Raw genomic sequence first — 24,226 nt, forward strand, 5'->3', positions numbered from 1 at the left:
TAGCAGCACCGCTCTGTGCGAATCTGCTAATGGGAAAAGAAGGCATAGCTACAGATCTCTTAAATGACTGAGCCATAAATAGGATTTACTCACTCCAGGAGTGCATTAGTTTCTGAGTCCTTGTTGAACAGAACTAGGGAGAAAGGTGTCAAAACGATATATCAAAGAAAGCTATTATTGATGAAATAATAAAAATAATAATAATAATAAATGTTTCTTTACACAGATTAAAGTTATTGATATTTTAGTGAGAAGAAAGCAATAGAAAAACAATATAAATGTTTGCTTCTTGCAAATGAAGAGATCTCGTCTTGTTGAATTTATTTATTGAGTGTACAGTTATAGAACTGTTGTATGAATATTGCATACTGTGTCATGTCTTCTATTGACAATGCAGCCTAGCTTAGATCTAGCTAAAGGGAAATTTCTTGGAAAGCACTGTGGTGAAGCATGTTTTATTGATCCTCTGAGATGTTTAAAGGATCAGTACAATGAACAAGAATGCAAGAAATCTTTCCTGCACTCGGATATCACTGATTGGCAAGTGAAGAAAGGATAACTACACCATTTTGGACTCTGCTTTAAATTGAGTCCTTGGGAAAAAGAGATTATTGAAAAATCAGAGTGTGAGCAGAATAAGTGTACACTCAGAGCCCCGACTGTTCAACATCAGTGTCACAGGAAGTGTGTGAGTCTGTGTAGGTTTGGGTGGAGAGTATAGAGTCCTATATCTGTTTCTATAGGATCATAATATCAAAGACAAGGGATTAGGATATCTAGAATTGTAAAAAGAATAGTACTTCTATTGGTCAATTCTGTGTAGCCAAGATACATCAAACACACCAAAAAGACTATAGCTAAACAAAATTGTCAGGATCCGTTCTAATGTATACCTGCAAAATAACTGCTAAATGATATATGATTGGCAGATGGTGGCCATTTTGTTTAATGAACCAGCTCATCATTATAAGTACACTGAAAGATTACTACAAAGATGCAGTACACCAATTTCAGCATAACCAGATTTACTGTTGCTGTTCCCAGAATGCATCATTTACAAACCTCTTTTGCATGCAAACCCTGAAATTCTAAGTTACAGCTGTTGCAGTAAAATAGGTTCCACACTACTGTTATAAAATCTAAGCATGTTTTTCAGTAGTTATGGACTTCCAGATTGAGAAATTTGACCGACTTTGTGAAGATTTGCCAAAAATCCAAGCTAGTTTTCGAAAGTAGATTTTAAAAGAGCTAAATGCTTCAAACTGTAAATGTCACAGTAAACCAACAAAACTGGGGAATTTTGTCTCTATGACTCACGTAAAATGTCACTATGCCAATATGGGTTATCTTACTTTGTTCAGATGCCAAATGTAGAGTTTCTAACACCTAAAATCTTTTTTCCTGGTCAGATTTATATCGTGGAATCATGTAGAATAATGAAAATAAAAAAATTAAAATCCTAAGAATTCCAAAAGGGCTCACAGGCATTATTGGTGCTTGGACCCCTAAATATAACAACTGTTTTTATTTTACGTTTTACATTATTATTTTTTTTAAATTAATTAATTAATACTTTTTTTTAAATACATTTTTTATTTGCACTAAGCAGCTGTCAAAAAATGTAAGTCTAATGCAAATATTAATATTAGCTTGTAAAATTACACCTCACTATTTTTCTATCTAGTTTTCTCCATCGTCTCTAAAGGATACGCACAAACACTGCTAGGATTGCTGATATCCAATCACATTGTCCAAATGCTCAGCCAGAGTTTCACCTGAATCATGACTCTTATGCGTATGTCGTCTACAATAATATAAATCTTATATTATCTACAGCCAACCAGATCCACCTCTCAAGAGAAAATCAACTCGGTCTGAACAGAACAAACAATCCGGTCTTACATAATTCATAGGGATGATGTCCTCGGATGACTAGTCTCAAATTTAAGAGCCAAGCTCTCAGCACAAAACCATCAGCTAAACCTTGCATATGTTAAGCAAACCCAAGTCCCACTGCATGGCACTTATTATTCTTTTCTAGTTTCAAAGGCTTGGGATTAATCTGCACTAAAATGCAGTATAAGCCTTAAGGGTGGGAAATAAAGCCTTTTGATTCAGGTTCTTTTATTTTTTTTTTGAATATTCCTTGTTGTGGTCATCCATCCTTTATGGACGGCAAGATCCCCATTCAGAACATGCTTCTGCGGCCTTTCTGAGCTATTACTGTCAGTGTGAGTGTGTAAAGAGATAAAAATACATAGAGCAGCCTTCCTTTTTCATGAAATATGCATGACTTCTATTTCGGCTCAATTTCTCATTCATGGTACATGGTCCGTAGATGTCTTTAAAAATGATCTTCTACAGTATGTGTATATCACATGGTGTGGCACCCTGACTCCTGGAGCAGAATAGGCTAGTGTACATGCACCATGAGGAGGAAATGGGATTAAATTGAACATCTGGGTTAGTGATTATTACACTGATGTGCTAGCTTAGTGGCTAAGGCGTTGGATGGCTGTGAGCTTGAATCCCAGGTCTGCCAAGCTGCCACTGCCGGACCCTTGAGCAAGGCCCTTAACCCTCGGTTGTATAAAATGAGATGCTCTGGATAAATGCCAAAAACCTAGAAGTATTATACAGGTTTGGTGCAAAAAAGCATGGTTTAACAGCTGGTGGTGCACTCAGGTCATGATCAATACATTTGAACCTTTGAGGAAAAGTAATTAAGGTTGTAATACTCTAAGCTTTTACTAGAAAACTTGTAAAAGTACAGTAAAATACTGGTAGCCACTTACTATATTGTTCCAAGACGACAGTATTGTGCTATAATTACCAAAACCATAACATCACACCATTTTACAGTATTAAACTGTTTTGTCAACAGCAGTACACTGTATTTTTTTTTTTTTTACAGGGGAAGACTGTAATTACTGATTTTCATACAGTACTCATAAACTGAATTACTGGTCATTAAATCCTGCGTCACAGGCAATCTAACACTTAAAAAAAGCTTAAAACTACACATAATACCACACACCACTGGCGTACCTTATTAACACAAATAACAATAATTATTTCTCTGTTGTTGTGTTTTTTTTTTTATTAACATCCCACAGACATCACATTAAACCCTGTAGAGAAGTTCATATGAATGTTCTAGACCTAGAGTCTTCTAGAACGTGAAATGGTCTACAGTATGATACTGTATTACAGATAAAACTGAAAAAAGACAACAAAAAGAAATTCTCTAGCACATCTTTTATAGAAATACAGTAAAATACTAGTAGAACTTACCTGTAAATTTATTGTAATCAGTTACAGTGTAAACACTAGTATTGGGATTTACTTCCCCATAAAGACAAGCCAAAGAAGAATTTGAGGTAGTAGATTAAATCTTTTCCCCCCTAAAGTATAGAACAAACTGTATAAAGTTTCTAATATAATTAAAATAAAACCCAGGCAAACTCAGCAGAGCTTCAGGCCACTTTAACATCTATTAGTGTGTGTGTGTGCAGAGTCCATCTCAGAGGGAAATGAATACTTTTGGTTTGCTTAGGTCTTACAGTGCACATAATTAAATGAACCCAGAAGCAAAACCTGGGTGAAGGGTGTGTAGGGGTCTAAATGTACCTGTAAAACCTACATGACGTGTGTAAACAAATTACTGAAACTCCCTGAGCATGGATAGTGTCAAATAGAGTAGACGCTAAACAAATGGTTTGGTAATTAAATCAATAAACAAAATGTTTTGCTTCATCACCCAGTTTTTATCTGAGGCAAGAGAGAATTTGTTCATCGGTCTAAGCATCCAGTTCATCCTGCAGAGCTGCAGTTCTGTCCTTTGGCTCAGTTTGCACCTCGAGGCTCGGTTTCACAGTTCAAATCTATGATAAATGCCGCATGCAACCCAAAATACATGGGATGTTTAGTTAACTTCCTGCAGTTGGGTCACTTCAGGATTGAATTGTTTTCTCTACTACAGTCGAACCACATTTGACCGGTTGTTTTGTTCCACACCCGAAGTATAACTGCTGTGTTTTTACCTGCATCAATGAACCCCGTAGAGATGGACAACACACCAGGCTTTGACGCAAACAGACTAAATAGACAAAATATGTGAAAGCAGCCTTAGGTAAGAGGAACCAGGGAGAAAGTGGGTTTTACGCTCCAGACGACTTGCTTTCTGCGTACATTCGAATCAAACATCAGGATGAGTTGCATGTTCGAATGGAAAACACTCTTCACTATTTGTATGCTCCACACACTACTTCATGTCAATATTTGACAACGTTTAATCTGTTCATCTCGTAGAGGACTTTTAATCCATTTCAGAAGTATTCTACAGACTGGGTGGCTCATCCTCCTGCACTCCGGCGAGAGCTGAAATTGTCAGTGTCCTAATAGTTGGCAGCATCAGATAAAAACTTCGGACCACGAGATTCATCTCTGAAAGCACATCCCTGGCAAAAAGGCTAACAGGAACTGGATAATATAGAATGGGTTTGGATAAACAAATTAGATGATTAGGTTAGAAATGAGAGATGGACGTTCATTTCTGTGCGTAGAATAATGCTGTTATCGTGGTTCAGCCGTCACGGAACACGCCGAGTGCTCTAAATATGTATGAAGTATGTAAACTTATCTTGTGCAATGGAGACCGCACTAAGACCCCTGGTTTACTGTATTCTTAAGACTGGGAAAGTCCAGAAGCTTACCCACATACACACAAATGGTGGGAATTGTTAGTGCTGTATCCACTAAAGCCCCCTCATCACACACACACACACACACATAGATGCAGAAAAATTTCTCCAAGCAATATTCTACTTCTTTCCAATTTTCCATTGTTATATCATTATCTCTATATGTCACATCACCCATGAGCGTGACCGCATAAGGCAGTAGTGAATGCATTCACACCTAGCAACTAAAACCTTTAGCAAATCACTGCTATTTCAAAATTTTCTCTCAAAATACCTTGGTTTTAAGTGCCACACTTAAACTCGCAAAGTAAGGCAATGATTTAATTCTTAAGCTAGCTTTCTGAACTCACTCCGACAAATCATGAGGGAGCTTATCAACGTTGTTTGGAAATAAAAGGTCAGGGCTGATTTTCCGAGAAGCGTTGCAGTATGCATATTTATTATGCAACAAACAGCAATAAATAGCTGGGTTATGCTTGCCAGAACAACATGTAAAAGCAGACATGGAAGCTGGTGCCAGAGCTCACATCTGTCCGATTGTCAGGGTTTACATGCAAAAAAAAAAAAATATTCATTTATTCATTTATTCACATTCAGTAACAGCTTTATCATAGTCATGTTTGTCTGGATCTGGAGTCTGTCCCGGGAAGACTGGGTGCGAAATGGGAATACATCCTGAATAAGACGCTATCATCAATTAAATATGTATATTTGAATCATTATTATTAAATTCTTTTTTTTTTTGTATCAAGGACAAAAAAAGCATTTCTCTACACATTGTACTGTGTATGATTGTACATATGACAAATAAAATTTGAATTTGAGTAGTTTAAGATCCAGAAATTGTACATTAGAGGTATATTGTAGTAGAGTTTTAGTGATTCCCTAAAGTTTTTAGGTTCTCTGAAGAACTTTTCATACAGTGTTATCACAGAATCAATCGCAGCTCTGTTATAGGTTGTAAGGTTTCTTATAACCCACTAAAAATACGCGGAACCTTTCATGAAAGGGTATGGATCTACAGAGAACCTTTACAGGGTTCCCCAAAGATCCCTTTAGGGTTTTGGATTCAGCCATTTTTCCTAAAGTGGAGAACAAACTGTATAAAGTTTCCAGCATAAAGTCAAAAATGAACTCTTGGTAAACTCAGCAGTGCCTTAGGGATGTTACAACCCATAATAAATAATAAAAAATGTTTCAGTCTTAGAACAAAAAAACGTCAGTACATTATAACAAACATTAAATCGAGGACTGAATAGGATTCTTTGACTTGGAGTGTCTTTAGGGGGACCTTTACAGAACCAAACAACAGAGTTTTAGTGAGATAAGAACCTTCAAAGAACTCTAAAGGAAATCCTCACACACACCCTAAATGGTTTTATCTATCTATCTATCTATCTATCTATCTATCTATCTATCTATCTATCTATCTATCTATCTATCTATCTATCTATCTATCTATCTATCTACAGAGAACCTTTACAAGGTTCCCCAAAGATACCTTTAGGGTTCTGGATTCAGCCATTTGTCATTAAGTTCAGAACAAACTCTATAAAGGTATAATAATAAAATAAAAAATAAAACCCTTAAGCCCATTTTAAATCTTTTTAGTGTATGCCAAATACCTGTACACAAAAGCAGAAGGTAAAATAAACTTCTACTCTTAAGAATCCATATTAAATGTCCCGAGAGGCCCGATGCGCCGCTGTGCCATTAAAAGATTCTGGTTCTTTTCAGAATAGACACACTGATGAACCTCGGCCATTTTTCTCCCGTTCACCTCCCATTTTTTCAGTCTCTGGTTGATTAATGGCAGCAGTCATCATTTGCTGACTGTCAAACTAATAAATGACATCCATTTACCAGGGAAGCATTTTTCACTACTGGAGGCCTAATCTAATAACCGAGAAAAAAATATATATATAGACCAAGTTTTGGATTTTAGCACTCTGCAGTGATAACCCCATTTTTTAAACGTGAACTTAGACTAACAAGCTGCTTCCAAAAAGGACAATAATTAATGGCAGAAGTAAACACAAACTCTATTTCAGGGTCCCTGCTCCCTAATTATATTCATAATTAACTATCCCAGCATGAATATTCATTAAGTGTGGTGATATAGAGAGCGGCTCATCGCTCTCGGGTCACTAATTAAGTTGCTCAAGTGCAATAGCTGCAGTTTACAGTCACCGAGCACAAGTACACAATATCACAAACATGTACACAGAGAAAAATAGCGTTATTTAAACTGATATGCGTGCACACACACACACACACACAAACACCATCATTCTAATTAGCTGAACTTCTAGACTCCTGCACATATTGATGACCATAATGATACCCGTTCATCAGAATTACTTTGCACTGAACATTAACAAAAGAGGAGGGCAATCAATAAAGGCATTGTAGTGATCAAATGCCAAACAGAACACGAGATGGCCTGCTCAGTCCCTCAAAGAGCTCGCTGAAAAATTTGAAATCCTACAAGCAGAGACGGCCGAAGTACCGCCTGAGATCCACAAGGAGAGTCTAGTCCTAATTGGAAATGGTCGATTGGTAAGCTAAGAGTGTGTTAGGTCGAGTGGTAGGCTAAGAGTGTGTTAGCTTTTAACATTGTGTTTAGCTTTTTCATTTAGAAACAGTTTTTTTTTTTAACTTCATGAAGATCATGAAGAATTCTCATGTAACATTACATCATGTAACATATAAAGTAAGGTAATGTAGAGTAACATTACATGACATAACATAATGAAATGTAGCATAGCATAATGTAACATAATATAACCTAATGTAACTTAATATTCTGTAAGATTACATAATGTAACATATAAAGTAAGGTAATGTAAAGTAACATTACATGACATAATGAAATGTAGCATAGCATAATGTAACGTAATATAACCTAATGTAATTTAATATTCTGTAAGATTACATAATGTAACATAGTGTGATAAGATAAGATAAGATAAGATAAGATAAGATAAGAGAACTTTGTTAATCATGAAGGAAATTCTTTTACCAGAGACTGCTTAAAAGTACACAAAATAAATATATATAAATATGCTACATATACAAAATGTATAGAATTAAGAATTAAGATGACACTGTATATGATATAGACCTGTCCAGGTTGTACCCCTGCCTTTCGCCCAGTGTGCACTGGGATAGGCTCCAGCAGACCCCCGTGACCCTAATTAGGAATAAAGCGGGTATAGAGAATGGATGGATGGATGGATGTATATGATATAATATTGCATATGATGATATTACGTGATATTGCACATGGTATGATATTAACGTACATATTGTTAATATTGTAAATTGGATAATAACAGTCATACAGTCAGTGTTTATTGTGTCAGCTCTGCTCTCTACTGAAAAGGGAGGACTTATAGAGTTATAGAGCCACTTCCTTTTGCATAATGTAGCAAAATATAGTGCAATGTGACATAATGCAACATAACATGTTGTAATGTAATGCAATATACCGTAACGTAAAATTACGTAATGTACCATAACACAAAAAAAGATAATATATCGTAATATAACAGTTAAAATAATTAATGATTCCTTATAAACGGCAACAGTTGTTACTACACTGACAAATAAGCAAATAAATGCTATATGCTCCTGAATGTTGCCGGACATTTCTAAATACTATAAATAGTAAGTGTGTGTGTGTGTGCGCGTGTGATCAATTACACATTAGATTTTGTCATTTTTCATGCAGCTTTCACATCCATGTTACTTCTAAGTCTGGATCATAAGCGTGTATGAACTGTTTCAATGCTCGATTTCTACGAGGATACAGAAAGACTGTGTACTTGTTATATGTGGGATGTTTTCCTTGTTTGTCTGGTTATGTTCCTTTTTAGTTTAATCCAAATCAACATCATCACGATGACCTGCGGATTCTAACACGTAAACATGTCATTCGGAGAAAATATATCATGACCTTGTGTTGAAGAAGTGTTACTCCGCTATTTTGTGTTTTTATCTTTTTGTCCTTCCCACAATGTGAAAAGGTTTTCCTGACACGAGAACATGGATTTGTACTCAACTATATTTGGATCTGAGCTGTGAGATTTTAGAGACAAGCTATCTCAGACCTAACCAGAGCAGACCTTACTCAAGAGACGTAAAGATCGTCGAAGATCAGACCATCGTTACATATCACACTTCCTTTGGTTTATTTCAATTTTGGTGCACACAAAAAAATAATCCCTAGATACTTCTTACATTTGTTTCAAATACTTGGGCTTTTTGTTTCACCAAACAAATTCTAGATATAAAATATTCATGAATTCAAATATGGGAAAAACTCACCAGTGTTGACCTGACACAGTGTTGCAAATGATTTGTTTATCTATTTAGCTAACGTTAACCACCTAGCCAGTCACTCACTCATGTTAATTAAAATGCTGTCTATTGTCAGCTCGTATCACGATGCATTCAAAAACTGCACTTGATAAATTTCGGGTGACGAAAGATTACTAAATTGTGACACCTAAAAAGTTTTCCTTCTTTACCGTTGCCATTTTGCTATTTTCCAAAAGTACACAGCGTTACATCAAACACAGTGATCTTTAATTGATTCTCTTCTTGCTATCACCAGCTGTGCAATAATCACTAATACACATCTGGGACATTTAAGATTGTGCATTAATTTGCCCAAAAAATGAATCTTAAGGAGAAAAACATTTTTAAAAAATTCCAGTTTCCTCTCAGTGAAACATATCAGAAAATGATATTGCATCTTGGCATTAGAGAGGTGCAGCTTTTTATGTGCAGAATAAATCTCAGTAGTTCATGCTCTTATAATAAAATGATCAATAACTCTGTGGTTTGATACTTTGGTTATCACATTAAAGTGGATTATTTTCCAATAACTGTATATCCCCAAATGATCCAGTCCGGTCCAAATCTGCAAGTGATTACAAAGCATACTTTATATCGGTTTATTGTTGCATTTAATGTTGGGAGGCTAATTAGTTCCTCACCAGCCTCTTCTCTCTTGAAGTAAAAAAATGCAATTTTTTAAAACAATTTTTAAAGCATGTATTGATCCACATCAGTAGGTAGTAACAGAAATCTATTCTCTTTCTCCTACACGGTGTGCCATACTTGCTGAGAGACATATGGGTCAGTAAAGGTTCACCTAAGAATTAATCTGAAATAATGAAAAAAACAAGTAAAGGGGGAAACATAATCAATAAGTTATTTTTGTAATAATAATTATTCCAGACCCACAAACCTCTACGACCATCTGCTTTTTATATAATCGAAACAAAATGACACGCAATGAGTCACATCTCAGAATACAAACATGGCCGCCACGGACTCTATATCCCAGCAAACATCTGCACTTCCACATGCACGGTCGCCATCTTTCTAACTGTTTTCACCCGTGTTTAATTACGTACTTTTGGCCTAACACTGTTTCTAAACATCTCTGTTTCAGTTATCTGAATTATATGTTCAATTCTCTCTTACCCCGGTTTGTATTTAGTATTTTCTCTGCTCTCTTCTACGATTTTAGTCTAGTTTCTCTTCCGTTCCTATTCATTTGGACTGTTCCTAATTTTGTGGAACAATATTCTTTTTTTTTTTTTTTTTTAAAAATAAACTCTTGAATTTGCACCCTACCACAAAGTGTCTGCCGTCGAGACTCAGAGACAAACCTTCGGGTTGTTATTTGAAATATTTTTTTAATAGATAGCAAAGGTGGCTGTATTTAATGTGCTTCGGAGGGTGGTTTTGACTTCTATGATTAATCCCGATGGATTCCCCTTTAGGAAATCAATAATGTCCTATTACAGTAATAGCCTCATGCAGGTCATAAAACAACAGGATTTAAGCCGTTTATAATGTCAGGATGGTGTCAGAGGATATGTGTGTGTGTGTGTGTGTGTGTGTGTGTGTGAGAGAGAGAGAGAGAGAGAGAGTTAATCTGCCTGCATGCATAACGCAAACATCGCTAAAGCAAACATAATTTCCTTTGGTACTTCTGTGTTATAGTGTAATAAAAGTCTCAAGACATTTCAGTCTCTTATAGTGTAATGGAGTCTCCTGAGGCTTCTCTGTGCTCGGCTCGTGAGTCCTGCATCTCTAATTGGTTTCTCACACCTTAGCAGGAAATGATTAAGCGGAGGAGAAAAAAAGAAGAGAAAGGAAGCCAGGTGGCACCTGAGCCGCTTCTCAGAAAAGAGAAAAGTCTTTCATCGTGCAGCTTCCTTTAGCAGAAAGCGGATCTACACGTGCGGAAGTCCATCAGCGAAGGCGCGTGCTAATGCGATCTGTGTTAATAGCCTTTCCGTTGCATGTAGTGTAATTTTTATAATTGCACTGCTTTTTAATAATTCACAGCATGGACCCAACTTTGCCCTCATTACAGCTGAAGAGACACGCTCCTCAAACATTAATTCTACATTATTTATACACTTGGCTAAGATCCTGATCATAATGAACATCGTTTATTTTTCATCACACTCCAAAGGCTGTTCCGTTCCGCAGAAAATAATGTCTGGTAATCGGCTTGTCACCTTCACTCAAAGGCAAACGGTTGTGTTTTAATGCCGCTGTAAAACCCTAGGCTGTATACGTGAAACTGATATTTTACTTTTTATCCTTCAAGGCTGGTTTTAATTTTTAGGTTTTGTGTACCTGAGGCGCTGAATGAAAAGTCAGTGAAACACAGGGCTGCCGCTGTTATTTAAGCTAAGCCTTTCGCCTATTATTTCCTTAGATTATCTGTGATGAGCCAACGACCCGAGACGCAGGAGATTGTGGGGAGTGTGAATGTATTCCTCCACTTGAAAGAGGTGATAAAACTAATCTGAACTCGGCCGCACCTGCTGCTAACGTTTTGGAATGTGCCATTGCCGTCTCGGTAATTGAATTATTTATCATGTAATCCAGCTGTTCTGTGCGTTCACTGGCAGGGGAAAAAATATTTCAGGTTTTTTTTTTTTTGTAGCAAACAGAGAGCTCATGACCAGAATGCAGAAGATTCCTGAACAAATGGTGGTGTTTGGAGTCGTGAGACTTTTTATAATAAGGAATAAAATGAGCCAGGGTGTGCAGTTACAGTATTTGATTTATAGTGTGAAGTTGATTATTTTCCAATTGCAGCACATCCCAGAGTGTTTATGATTCTTATCCAAGAGCTAACGAGTACAAGAGAAGTTGTTTAGTCTTTACTCAAAGATGTGTCATACATTTTACTGGGTACACAGTGGCTTCCCATCTCCGGTGTTGGGGTTCGATTCTCACCTCTGCCCTGTATGCATGGAGTTTGCATGTTCTCCATGCTGATTGGCATCTCTACATTGTCTTTAGTGTGTATGTGTGATTGTGCCCTGTGATGGGTTGGCAACACCACCCAGGGTGTCCCCCTCCTTGTACCATGAGTCCCCTGAGACTCTGGGATAGATTCCAGGTTCCCTTATATAGATATACATCCCATAGATCTCGGATTAATGCCATTATCTTGCAGCGCTTCAATTTACTATGAGCTTTCTTGTGTAAGTTCGTGATCTGAATAATTTTTTTTTTGGGAGGTGGTGGCTCAAGTGATTAAGGCTCTGGGTTGTTGACCAGAAGATCGGGGGTTCAAGCCCCAGCGCTGCCAAGTTGCCAGTGTTGTGCCCTTAACCCTCTCTGCTCCAGGGGTGCTGTATTATGGCTGACCCTGTGCTCTAACCCCAAGCCCAGAATTTCACTGTGCTGTAATGTATATCTGACAAATAGGGGCTATTTCTATAAAGGATAAGCAGCACAGAAAATAGATCCATAGATTACACAGTTAACCATGCTCTAGCAGTTATAAATCCCTCCACCCTGACAATGTAGGAAGATTTACAGCTCTTCCTCTGACTAACACTGGACACTCCTTCCAAAAAGGTTAAATATCTCCTCATAGAAAACTTCACTGTATCAGTGATTACACTGTTTATATGGTGGGTTCACTGTGGGTTTAAGCTGCTACTGTTATAAAAATGAATGAATACCTTCTGACCAATCAGATTTAAGCATCAGGCATCACGCTGGAGCTGAACAAATCCCTAAAAAACGATGTACTATAGAAATCAAGACCTGCATGATGCCATTCGTGTTGTTTCTAGTGAGGTGTCTTTGTTTTTTTTTTTTTTTGCAAAGACCTGACTCTGCTGTCAGCCCACGGAGATTTACACAGAAGTGCCTCAGCGCTTTGGTAGGATTAATTAAAAAGACAAGCAATGGCAGTAAGCCACAGTCTTAAAGAGCAGCACAGTGGTAGCTGAATTAAAAAAAATAAAATTAAATAAATCAGCACTTCAGATGCAGTGCTGAAGGTGAAATGTTCAGAGCTGGTACTAACATCCGTCTGGGGTGATCCCATCACAAGTGAACAGCATTAAGTACAGCTGTGATCACTAAAACCATGTACAGATGTGGTCAGCGACGCTTACGGTCATATGTCTAGTCTGAATGCTAATGCGTTCTGATGCATAACTAACAAACAGAGTAAAAACATGTGAGAGTTGTGTTAAAAAAAAATAAACAAATCTAAAAATTAATTGACAGCAAAGGCTGTCATTAGGTGTATAAATTCTACTGTAACTTGGGTGGGATAAAGAAAAGTTTCCTTGAAATATTTAGCATTTGAATTAATTAACATTAACAATTTATTCATAACTTCTGTTCGGGAATAGAAAACCTTAGCATATGCTATAGCATTTGCACGATCCCCAAAATCAAGGAGACAATATCTGTTATAATAAACTTTTTCATCTTTTTTTTTTTAATTTTATTTTATTTACCTACAGTAATCCATCATATTCCGCTTGCCCTCACATACATTTGATGTGATTTGATTTATTCTATTTTATTTTAAGCTTCTCAGAATCACCCGGTTAATCCGTCTCGCACTCACAGAGTATGATATGGTAGCGTCCTCTGAAGACCGCAGTGTACTCAACTTTATTTTGGGATTCAGCCACAGACAAAATAGATCCTAGCAGGAGGGAAACAGCTGAAAATAGCATAACCTATAACCATTTCAGCTTTAACCAATCCAGCACATTACTACCTGCCTCGGCTGAGAAGGCTGACCGACTGCCAAGTCAACGTTATCCTGTTACACAGAAGCAGTCATGAAAAACTGTTAGGAAACATTTAAACCAGCTTCAACTTGTGACATTTATTCTGACAATACTTCAGAGTAGCGCCATCATCCAAATCCTCCCTGACATTCACTTCCTGATACTGTTGATGCTGTAAAGCATTAGACTGCTGCCTGTTCAGCTAAGAGACTAGCAACAAAATTGGCCCCATCCCTAAGGCCAGTGATGTATGTGTGTGTGTGTGTGTGTAAGTGTGTCTGTGTGGGCTGTACATCTTTTGAAGTTAAACCTCCCCAGATCAACAGGCCTTCTTCATGCTTTCATCAAGCCGAGCATATGAACTTTTGCATCTACCAGACGCATGCTGGAGTGTGGAAATGACGGGAAAAACAAGCACCCACCACTCAGACTTCTAATCAAGCCAAGACCAATAGGCGCGTGTTATTTCATAATAAAACCGGCTCATCGCTGAGAACTTGCTATTGTATTTTGTTCTGCTTTGCTTCTTTTCATCTACCCAAAGTACTTACACGCAGGATCTACAAAAGCCCGAATTCAACATTTTTCTATTTCTTCCCTTTTATTCTGGTATTACAACTTGCCGGGTTCCTCAGAATCTTTTGTGCTTAATGTTTTAAACGAGCCAATCGGAACGCGGCTGTTAATCCGGGACGGCTCAATCCGATGGCACACGAAGAGGAAGTTACATAATGTGTAAAGATAACCCTGAGCTACTGCTTCTCAGTCAGATGGTACTGTTTCAGAATGAATGCACAAGTTTTTAGGATGCTTTCCTTCCTCAAGTGAGTTAGTGACTTCTCATTACTTCCTGCAGCAGTGACTATGGCTATAGTACGGAGCACAGATAATCCAAAAGAGACCAATCCGTGTAGTTGTAAAAGTATTGCAACAGAGCTAATCGATGCACAGAGTGAGGAAAAAACAAATGTATTTCTGCCACTGTTCGAATCAGGTCAGCTTCTGTTATGGACACACACACACACTTATGTGCATTATTTAGCTGAAAGTAGTTATTGGACCAGAGACAAGGGCAACTTCTCAGATTTTTCTTTTTATATAAACTTTCTGATCTGATGACATGGCATGATTCTTGGGGGTTTTTTTTGATGACAAAAGCAGCATGTGGTAGCTCAATGGTTAAAATGCTGATTAGAAGGTTGTGAGTTCAAAGCCCAGAGCCACCAGTCTGCCACTGCCGGTCGGTCCTGAACCCTCAGCTGTATAAAGGAGATAAATGTAAGTTGCTCTGGATAAGGGTGTCTGCCAAGTTCCATAAATGTAATGCATCACATTCAAAATGTCTCATCTGTTTAGAGTCCATGACTCTGACGTAAATTGAAATAACTCTCTTATTTATAGCCTCAAAACTAATCATTAATGCTTAAGCATGAAAAAGTCAATGGTGTCACTGTTCCGTTGCTTAGTTTACTGGCTTATGCCAGCCTTTGTAGGAGGACCAATGAGATTTTTGTGTCTGTACTGTCACGTATTTTAATTTAATACTCCTGATGCACTATTAGATAAAATGTCATTTCTAATCTAAATGAACTGCTTTCCAGCCATTCACAAAAATCTAAACTTTAACATCGAACCATGCTGCGTCAGTTGTATCTGCTGTGTCATTGGATTCCTGCCAACACCATCATCATCATCATCATCATCATCTATTCAAGAATAACAAAACTAATATGCCACTGTGGAGGAAAAAGGATACGCCCAGAGAAATGAACCACAAAAAATGTAAATTACTTATCGATCTCTTGCTCTTTCAGTGTAACATCTATCTTAAAAATGGGGATGAGTTTGACAAGAACAATATCCATTTTGATTAGGACATTAACAGTTCGTTTGAATTTTGTAGATGCACCGCCTGGCTGCTTTTACAGAAATAAGGCTCCCCCTTTTTCCCCTCTGTTTCACCCCTTTCCCTCTGTCTCTCGCTCTTCATGAGAACTTTTGCGCAGGACAGATGGGACAGGGAAAACGCTGGATTAGAGAGGAAATCCTGGAGGAACTAGCTTGTAAATTAAAGCCGAAGATCAGCATCTCCTTTTCCCTAAGGATTAGACGAAGCAGCAGAACCCCATAAATGTGCAGCTGAAAAATGGCACCAGTGTCATATCTCTATATTTCTCTTTTTCGTCCTGTGTTTCCTCAATCCCAGCAGGTGAAAAGCTCCAAAAAAACGTCCGGCATCGGGAAAAGGAGTTTCCATTGCTCCACATTCAGGGTGAAATTTACAGCCGTCATTGGAAAGGTTGCCAAATCCATCAAACGCACTACGTTTTATTAGCCTACGCTGAGCGATTAAATCATCTGTCTGCTGACACAGCGCTGCATATGACTTTATACCATCACTATAAAAGATACTTTTTGCAAGAAACAAGCAGGAAAGAAGATCTGTATGCTATTTTGCCTTTACAGATACACAGATTTAAGTACTGGAGACACCATTTCATTTGGCTGTCTTAAATAATTACCCAGTGCCCGAAGGCAAAGCAAACACTCGCAATGAAAGCCATAAAAACAAACTAGAGAAGGACTAATAAGAACAAAATCTGGCCCCCGTCTCACAGGATGACTTTCCTTTGCTTTTATCTTTTCTTAGTGTATTTTTTTTCCACCCAGAAATGATATAATTAGTGTCTGCTACATTGGCTGACCCGTTCTCCAGAATCCCAGTGGATCTGAACAGTAAACAAAATATCAATCATGTTCAACAAAGCTGTCCGTGTTGTGAGCCTGGACTTAATTAAATACACACAAGAACGTATCTCTTTAAGAAATACTACACAAACCAAATCTGGTATATTAAAAACAAACAAACAAACAAACAGACAAATAATCAAAAAAACTCCATTATGGGTTTTTATTTTCACCCACAGGGCAATTTGTACATATTTGTTGTTTTGTGTGTATTGAAGAGATTAGGATAAAGGAAAGCAGCTTTTGGTTTTGCCGTTATAGCCAAAAAGATGGAGAGTAGATCATTCATGCTCTTTGAAATGAACCTTTGGGAATTGGGAATGCTTGACAAATCATGGAAAAACATGCAGTTTTGCTTAAGAGTAGGAAGAAATGGTTTTCGAAAATATTAGGCTCAAAATTTTACATGGGTGGCTCATTAGTGCAGTGATTACAGAAGACATCTGGCTCCTAAGTGTAGCCCACAGATGGATCACAGAATTATAAAGGTTAATTATATCATTGCTTCATTATTTTTTTTAAAATTTGGTCTAAACAAACGAGGTAAAAAGTACTTTTTTCCCGATAAAGCAGCAACTGTAATAACATTTTCACTGTTTGTGACATTTACAAGCGAAGCACTGGTGAACTCAGCATGTGTTCCCTTCTTGTCAAACTCTGCGGAGGAACCAAACACCAACACACACTGTCAATGACAACAACATAAGCAGCTTCCTCAGGCCCTAACCACAGCACAGAGTCACACCAGATACCTCATCTTGGTGGATAACAGCTTTCTCTCCAGGGTACATGCCTCCTTAATGGCTTTTTTTTTTCCTCGTGGCAAAGCGAAGATGAGACGCAAAAGCAAACAGGATGCTGTTTGTCTTTGCGTCCCGAGACGGGAAATTTACAACAGTAAACTTGCATTTCTTTTTATGGTCTTTTTGGAATGGTTTCCCTGAAGTCCAGGTCAATGTGTGTTATTTTAAGGGTGGTTTGACAAGACAGTTTAGTAACTAAATGACAATTCCGCCTGGAAATCTATTATTCTTTCTCTTCTAATCTGTGCCTTAAAGTTAGGTTTAATGGTAGAATTTGAGAGTAGAGGCTCAAGTCCAGCAGGCAGCACATTGCTGTACGAAAAACATCTGTCTAACATGCAGGAATAGTCGTCTGAAAGTTTGTCGACTGAATAGCAAAGAGTTCTGGTCTGAGCAGCAAATAAATACGGTATATACAGTGCAAGACACCATGGAAGACACATGAGGAGTCATCAGCTGTAGGTCTAGATCTTTCTTCTAAAAAATTCACATGGATGTAGCAGTGGTCAAAAATTGGAACATTACTCAACAAACAAAGCATGAACTTTAAATGAGTAAGACTTAATTCTAACCATGAACCAATCACTAATGGTCAAGTTTTTAAAAATTTATTTATTTAGTAATTTATTTCTATTTTATTTGTTATTTTATTTATTATTTTTTGTAATAAAGGAAGATTCTAAGCAATGTTCTAAGCCATTCTTTTTAGGTTTTTTTTCTTCCTTTTTTTCTTTTCAGTTTTCTAGAATTTACTCTCAAGGTCCATTAAAGTACAAGTGCAAACATGTCATAGTCTCTAAAAAGTTACATTATCAATAATGAAATCCATTGCTGCCCATCATGTCTGATTTTAATCTTAGACATGGTAATTATAGGGGCACAAATCTGGGTTATGTACATCAAGCCTCTAAAGTGGAGCATGATTTGAAGAGATGGAATGGGAAACTTTTGGAAACATGGGAATTCTAGAGGCCAGATCGAGCTCGTTTTTTCCCCCTCGACTCCATGAATTGATTTTCAGTGACAGTCCTGGAAGTTAACGCACTTACGGAGGAGCCTATACCTCTTTATATGAATGATACCAAGGCAAACGATTTATTTTATTTATTTATTTATTTATTTTTACCTCTAGCACTCAAGTATGAATAGCTGTACCAGACCCAGACCTTTAAAAAGCACAGAAGTGGTTGCCTTTTGTTGAGTTTTGACAATGATTGTTAAATGGGGAAGCCAAAATCAACTAACAAGTAAGGCAAGATTAGAGAATAATGTTTGGTGCATGATCCTGAGCTAGCATGGACCAATAAATATAGATAAAGTGATAGATAGTGATTATTTTAGGTGCCATGGCCCATGTTGAACCTATTAATCTCATGTTTTCAGTGATATTACATTCTGGCATTTTCAAAAGCCCGTGAAGACATACCCAGCTGAGAAAGCACATTCTTCACTGCACAATCATAAGCAGGCTTGTCTCATTTTGGTTTTCCAATTTCTGTAATTTAATTAGAAAATTTAATTGCTGTCAGAGAGCATTATGGGTAGCATCTAGTCACCATTATTGATTAAAGTGCTAAGCACCATGTGGCCATTCATGCTAATTTCCAGAGTGAAAGAAATTTCCTTGCACAAAACTCGCTCCCCGAGCCACCTGTGTTCATGACCTGGGGTTACATGGTCTTTTAGGCCAAAACGAGATAGCAGTCCATTACACTGTGTACACATTCTAAGAAGGATCACGGATGTGTTTGCAGTTTGGGATGGAGATGGCTGTTGCTCATCATTCAGCACTAGTGAAAAGGGTTGCAGGAACCTCCTGCCTCATCTAATGGCCTGCCAGTGACCCCGTTCAGCACAGCGGCATTTTTTAACAGCAACATCTGGACGGGGCTTAATGTCCAAGATGACACCACACCCCATAAACACTTAGAGAAGACCCAAACACAGCCTATGAATCGAGCAGGGAAGGCTGGAGAGGATGGGGGGGCAGAGGAAGGGACGATGGATGATAATGTTTATGATTATTAACAGAAGACCTTTCTTAAAAGATGGGGTTTGAAAGAAGTTCACATCCTTGACAGCGCAAGCTGGTAAAAGCAATGATGGGTTTGTTTAGGGGAGGAAGACTTTCAGTAAACAGTGCATGGGGTCAAACTATCAGGAAGGAGTCGGGGAAACGGGCGAGAGTGAAGGGTGGCAAAGAATGAGAGACGGATCGGAAAGTGCTGAGAAAATTCTTAATGAGAAATGAGTCATGAGAAAATAAAGGAAGGAAAGAAAACTAACAGAGAACAACGACTAAACTCACGTCCGATGCGAAATGTGATCTGGTCGCGCCGCTGGCCATCAGGATTCTGGAAACAGCTGTACAAGCCATTGCTACTCATATCCACCTCCAAGAGGATAAGTCTTGGCCCTTCCTCCCTCCTCTTGGCTTTCACATCTGTCCCATTCACCTTCCATGTGACTGAGGCATCATTGTCCAGAGAACCACATTGCATCGTCACATTGCTGCCGATCCTCGCATACTGGATCCTGCCTCCTGAGTGAGAAAGCAGAACATAATGTGTTAATAAGTAATACGTCATGCGTCCATTCAATGTCAGCAGGTCAAATATATCAAGTCAGACAAAACACCTGACCATTTAGCAGCTTTAGTATTCTGCGTAAGGCTGTATGAGGGGAAAAATACTCCCTTTTCCCCTTGTGTGAAAATTGTGAATAGTGAATGAAGTTCTCACATTTCTCGATATCTCATAATCTGTTTGAATACCTCATTTGTTTCAGAGTCGAGAACTCAATAGAATATTCATTAATGCACTCTGTTTACCTCCGAAAGGCGCCATGGGTGTTTTCCCTAAAGTCGAAGAATCACATTTCCCTTCAGCTTTGAGAAGAAATCTTGAACAACATAAGCACTGGATTTTTTTACATTTACATTTTGCATTTAAAATGAAAATAGATTAAAAAAAAGAAAACGAAAGGTGGCCACTATTTCTGTAGCACAGTCGCTGTGATCTTATCCTTTTGCCGAACCGCAGATCAGAATTTTACAGATCACAATCTGACAGTCTGTGATGACTTAAAAATGAGCAGGATAAAAAAAACCCAAGACTTCTATATAAAGTTTGAATAATCAGCTCCATAATTATTGCTATCATAAATAATAATAATAATAATAATAATAATAATAATAATAATAATAATAATAATAATAATAATAATAAATAATCAATTAAAAAATCTGTTAGTGTTAAATGACCTACACATAAATGTTGAAGCTTTCTGCTTAAAAAATTTGGGAAAATACTGTATTTAAATTCTGTCTGCCAAAACAGCTTGATAAGATGGATTTGTTGACAACCTTAAAGAACATCTATAAGGAAGTGTGTTCCAAGAAAAAAATGAATTTTTGCTCAATCCTTAGCTGCTTCTGTAAGAAGGTTAAGCCCTGATCATAGAGAGATCTTTCAGTGAGATAATAATAATAATAATAATAATAATAATAATAATAATAATAATAATAATAATAATAATAATAATAATAATAATAATAAACTCATGCACAAAAATATAAATATAAAGTTTTGAAATGTTCCATATGGAGAAGCAGAATGAAATCCCACTGCAAGTATCGCCAACATTGTTCGATAAAAAGCTCAGTGTTGTTATTCTCTCAGTGGGAGGCTCTAATGTGGGGGTGCCAATAATTTTGAAAACAGAAAAAAAAATTCTTGTTCTTATGGTTTTCCTTTCACTGATTTGTATCTGTTTTTATTTTGTTTTATGTTTTGATCCCGTCTCTGTCTGGATCTTGAGTCGTTTTTTTCCTGATTGTGCACCTGTTCCTAGTTTCCTCTTAATCAGTTTGTGTATTTATACCCTCTGTGTTTTGCTGTTTGTTTGCAACGTCTTATCATGCGTTCATCCCGTTAACTGTGGCACGTTTTCTCTTGTTGCTAGGTTTATTTTCAGTCCTTCTTCCTGTTACTGACTCCTGTTACTGGGTTAACTTTATATCTGCCTGTGTTTTAATTTCCGTAATAAACTAAGCACATTTGTCTTCAATTACCATTATGATAACTCACAAATATTTTTAGCTTTAAAAGATTGTCAAGCTTTTTGCTGTTGATGTTGTGCATGCCATGTTATTGCTTATCGTCTGTATGTTCCGCGCCTCGTACCCGTAGTCTCTTGTGTTCACCTTTTGTTTGTTTTGTTCGTACTTTCCGTGTTAAATTACCTGCACTTGCATCCGCCTCCTCCACCGACGTCTGCCAACCGTACAGCATATGCATATATATATACCCAGCTAATTATCAGCCGTTATCTTTTTCTATATTAAAAGTGCAACTGAATGTTTAATGAAATCCAAACCTTTAAGGACAGTATCCCTAATGAAACTCCCAAGATTGCTTTAATGTATTTCTTTTCATTCATTTTTCTGTTACTATTTATGGCATGTGTGTGTTCACAGTGCCGGCATCAAGCTGGTTCTCCAGTGTTTAGGGAATAAAGATCAACCATTATTCCATGTCTATGATAGAAACCCTGGGCTTCTATCTGTATCTATCCTCCATGTCGTTAGATCTCCAAGTCCCCAAAGTTTAAATTACAGCTGAAAACTTTATTATGTGTAAATAATGGCAGGGAAGTTGTTCCCTTTTCCTCTTCTTTTTTAAAGGCACAGCCCCAATAGTTGAGACTAAAGTCTACAGTGGAATCTTTTGAGCACGTCGAGCGCTGAATACACTTTATGCATTTCATTTATTGAAAATAAATCCACTTATATGCAACAGCAGCTCTAATCTAACACATGACCGAATTGCCCCTTATTAAACATAGAACATTCCAGATCCACAACACAGATGGTGGCTCTTATACAAAATCATCCATTGGATAAAAGATGCTCTTCGGAGCCCATTTAAAGGTGTTGATTTAATATGTATGCCCTCGAAACCGAGCTCTCAGAGAAGACAGAGGACTAAAACAAGCCAGTGAATAGTTTCTCTCCAAAACACGCTCAGCATTGGAGTCATTGCTTTGCCCTCTGGCCTGTTCTCTTTGAGGGTTCTCATTAAGAGATAGTCTCCTTTATTCTCTTGTTTGCCAGGCTGCTTTTGGCAGCCGGCACATTTGAAAGTGCAAATAAATGCATTTTTTTTCTACTCTGCTTATCTTATCCTGAACAGGCAGTAATAGGGCACTTAATCGCTTGCCCCTCAGTATGATAAAAACAAAGCCTGGATGCATTAAATCATATCTGCTGCTATTTGATGGTCTGGAATGCTTAATCCACATTATGCAGTTTAAAAAGGTGCATCTGTCACAGGATTATCTGATGCCAGGTTTGTTTTTTGTTTTGGTTTTTTTTCTCTGCACATATCATCACCATTTCCTACCTGCTGCCAAACCGCATCATGTGTTTGTCACTTGAATAATGTATACTGTCTTGAAACACCCTTCTACAAGCCAAACAATCCAGCGTAGACATCCTCTGAGATTAGCCGGTCCGTGCTAATGTGCTACGAGTGCAACACATAGCTTCAAGGACAATCATGGAGTGCCGTTTCAATAAGAAAGAAAGCAAAACAAAAACACAATTGAGATGCAAAGCAGCGGCAAAATTGACACTTCACATTGCAGACGTAAACTGGCAATGGAGCTTAGTAGAGGCTCAGGGGAGAAATGAGATAGAGGCCGCTCCACACCCACATGGAGGATCTCTGACTTTTTTATGAGGCAGAGATGTGCAGGCCGGGCTGGGAAGCAGTGCAGGGGATTTGCTCCACAGCTGGAACTCTTGTCTAGATGAGAAACAGCTGTGTCTGTATTCGCAAAACATGCAGCCAAAAAACAAAGCAGCTAAGTGGCCATACAAATGGGGCATCGCTAGCCAGAAGCCGCCTCAATAAATGAAAACCTGGTTGATCAGGTTAATCGCTGATAATGAGTTTTTCATTTCCTCAAATGAAAACTCGGCACCTCGAGAGGATGGGAACTAGTTATATTTCACATCAAGAGGAAAGCTTGGGGGTGGATTCTAATAGATAAACAAATCTAAAACAAATAAATCCTCATTTATTCATCTGCAGTAAGCACTTTGTCCTGATGCATCATCGAGTGCAAGGTGGGACTACACCCTGAATGGAATAGTCGATTAGAGTAAATAATACAAAACAAATAGATTTGCTTGGACCACAATCAGGCTAGGAAACCATTTTGCAGATCGGCATCATTTGTAGTTAAGATTCTATAATGACTCTACACACAATAATGGTAGCAGCTTATAGATGCTCTAAACTGTCTTTATTCACATACATTTTCCAACAAACAAAGGTCACACAATGCTACAGGCTGAGGAAAAAGGGAACATGATTAAAAAGCATCAGAATAATACAGCACAAATTAGAAGTTTCTGTCCTACCCCTGTTGCTCTGGTGGCTTAACTGCTATAGCTGGGGAATGTGGGCTTGGCCACACCAACCATTTATTTTCATGCTCTAGCCTGTGAGGGGGGAGCCCTTTGCTAACTCCTAGCCCCTGGTGCAGTTCTAAACTCTTTCAATCTCTCTCAGACCTCCCATGATGCACCACATGGATCTCAGGGATGGGATAGTTCTTGAACTTCTTATTTCATCTTGCTTGACTTAGCAAAACAGCTAGTGTGCTAAGCAGATATTTCATGCTACCTCATTGGAGCTCCCTTAAGTAACTAACAAACATTAGAGAGACAGTTACGCTTTGAGCTTTTACCTAAACTGTTTAACAGGGGCAGGTACAAGGCTGCGACATCCATCTGCTGCAGGCAGAAAGCATAGCAAAATGTTCACGAATCACACATTTGCCCAAGGCATGAACCTGTATGGATGTTTCTGTAGTTTGG

The 24,226-nt window shown here is 37.9% G+C and overlaps 1 protein-coding gene across 2 annotated transcripts in view; it reads right to left on the bottom strand.

The window, feature by feature from the left end:
- The window catches only part of cntfr (ciliary neurotrophic factor receptor), a 167,758-nt gene that overhangs the window by 54,130 nt on the left and 89,402 nt on the right, over window positions 1-24,226 (bottom strand). For both annotated transcript variants that reach the window (XM_058412770.1, XM_058412772.1), the window contains exon 3: window positions 19,649-19,882. In XM_058412770.1, coding sequence (XP_058268753.1) covers window positions 19,649-19,882 — 234 coding nt within the window. The remainder of the gene's footprint in view (window positions 1-19,648; window positions 19,883-24,226) is intronic.

This window comes from Hemibagrus wyckioides, linkage group LG16, assembly GCF_019097595.1.
Source record: "Hemibagrus wyckioides isolate EC202008001 linkage group LG16, SWU_Hwy_1.0, whole genome shotgun sequence".
NCBI lineage: Eukaryota > Metazoa > Chordata > Actinopteri > Siluriformes > Bagridae > Hemibagrus > Hemibagrus wyckioides.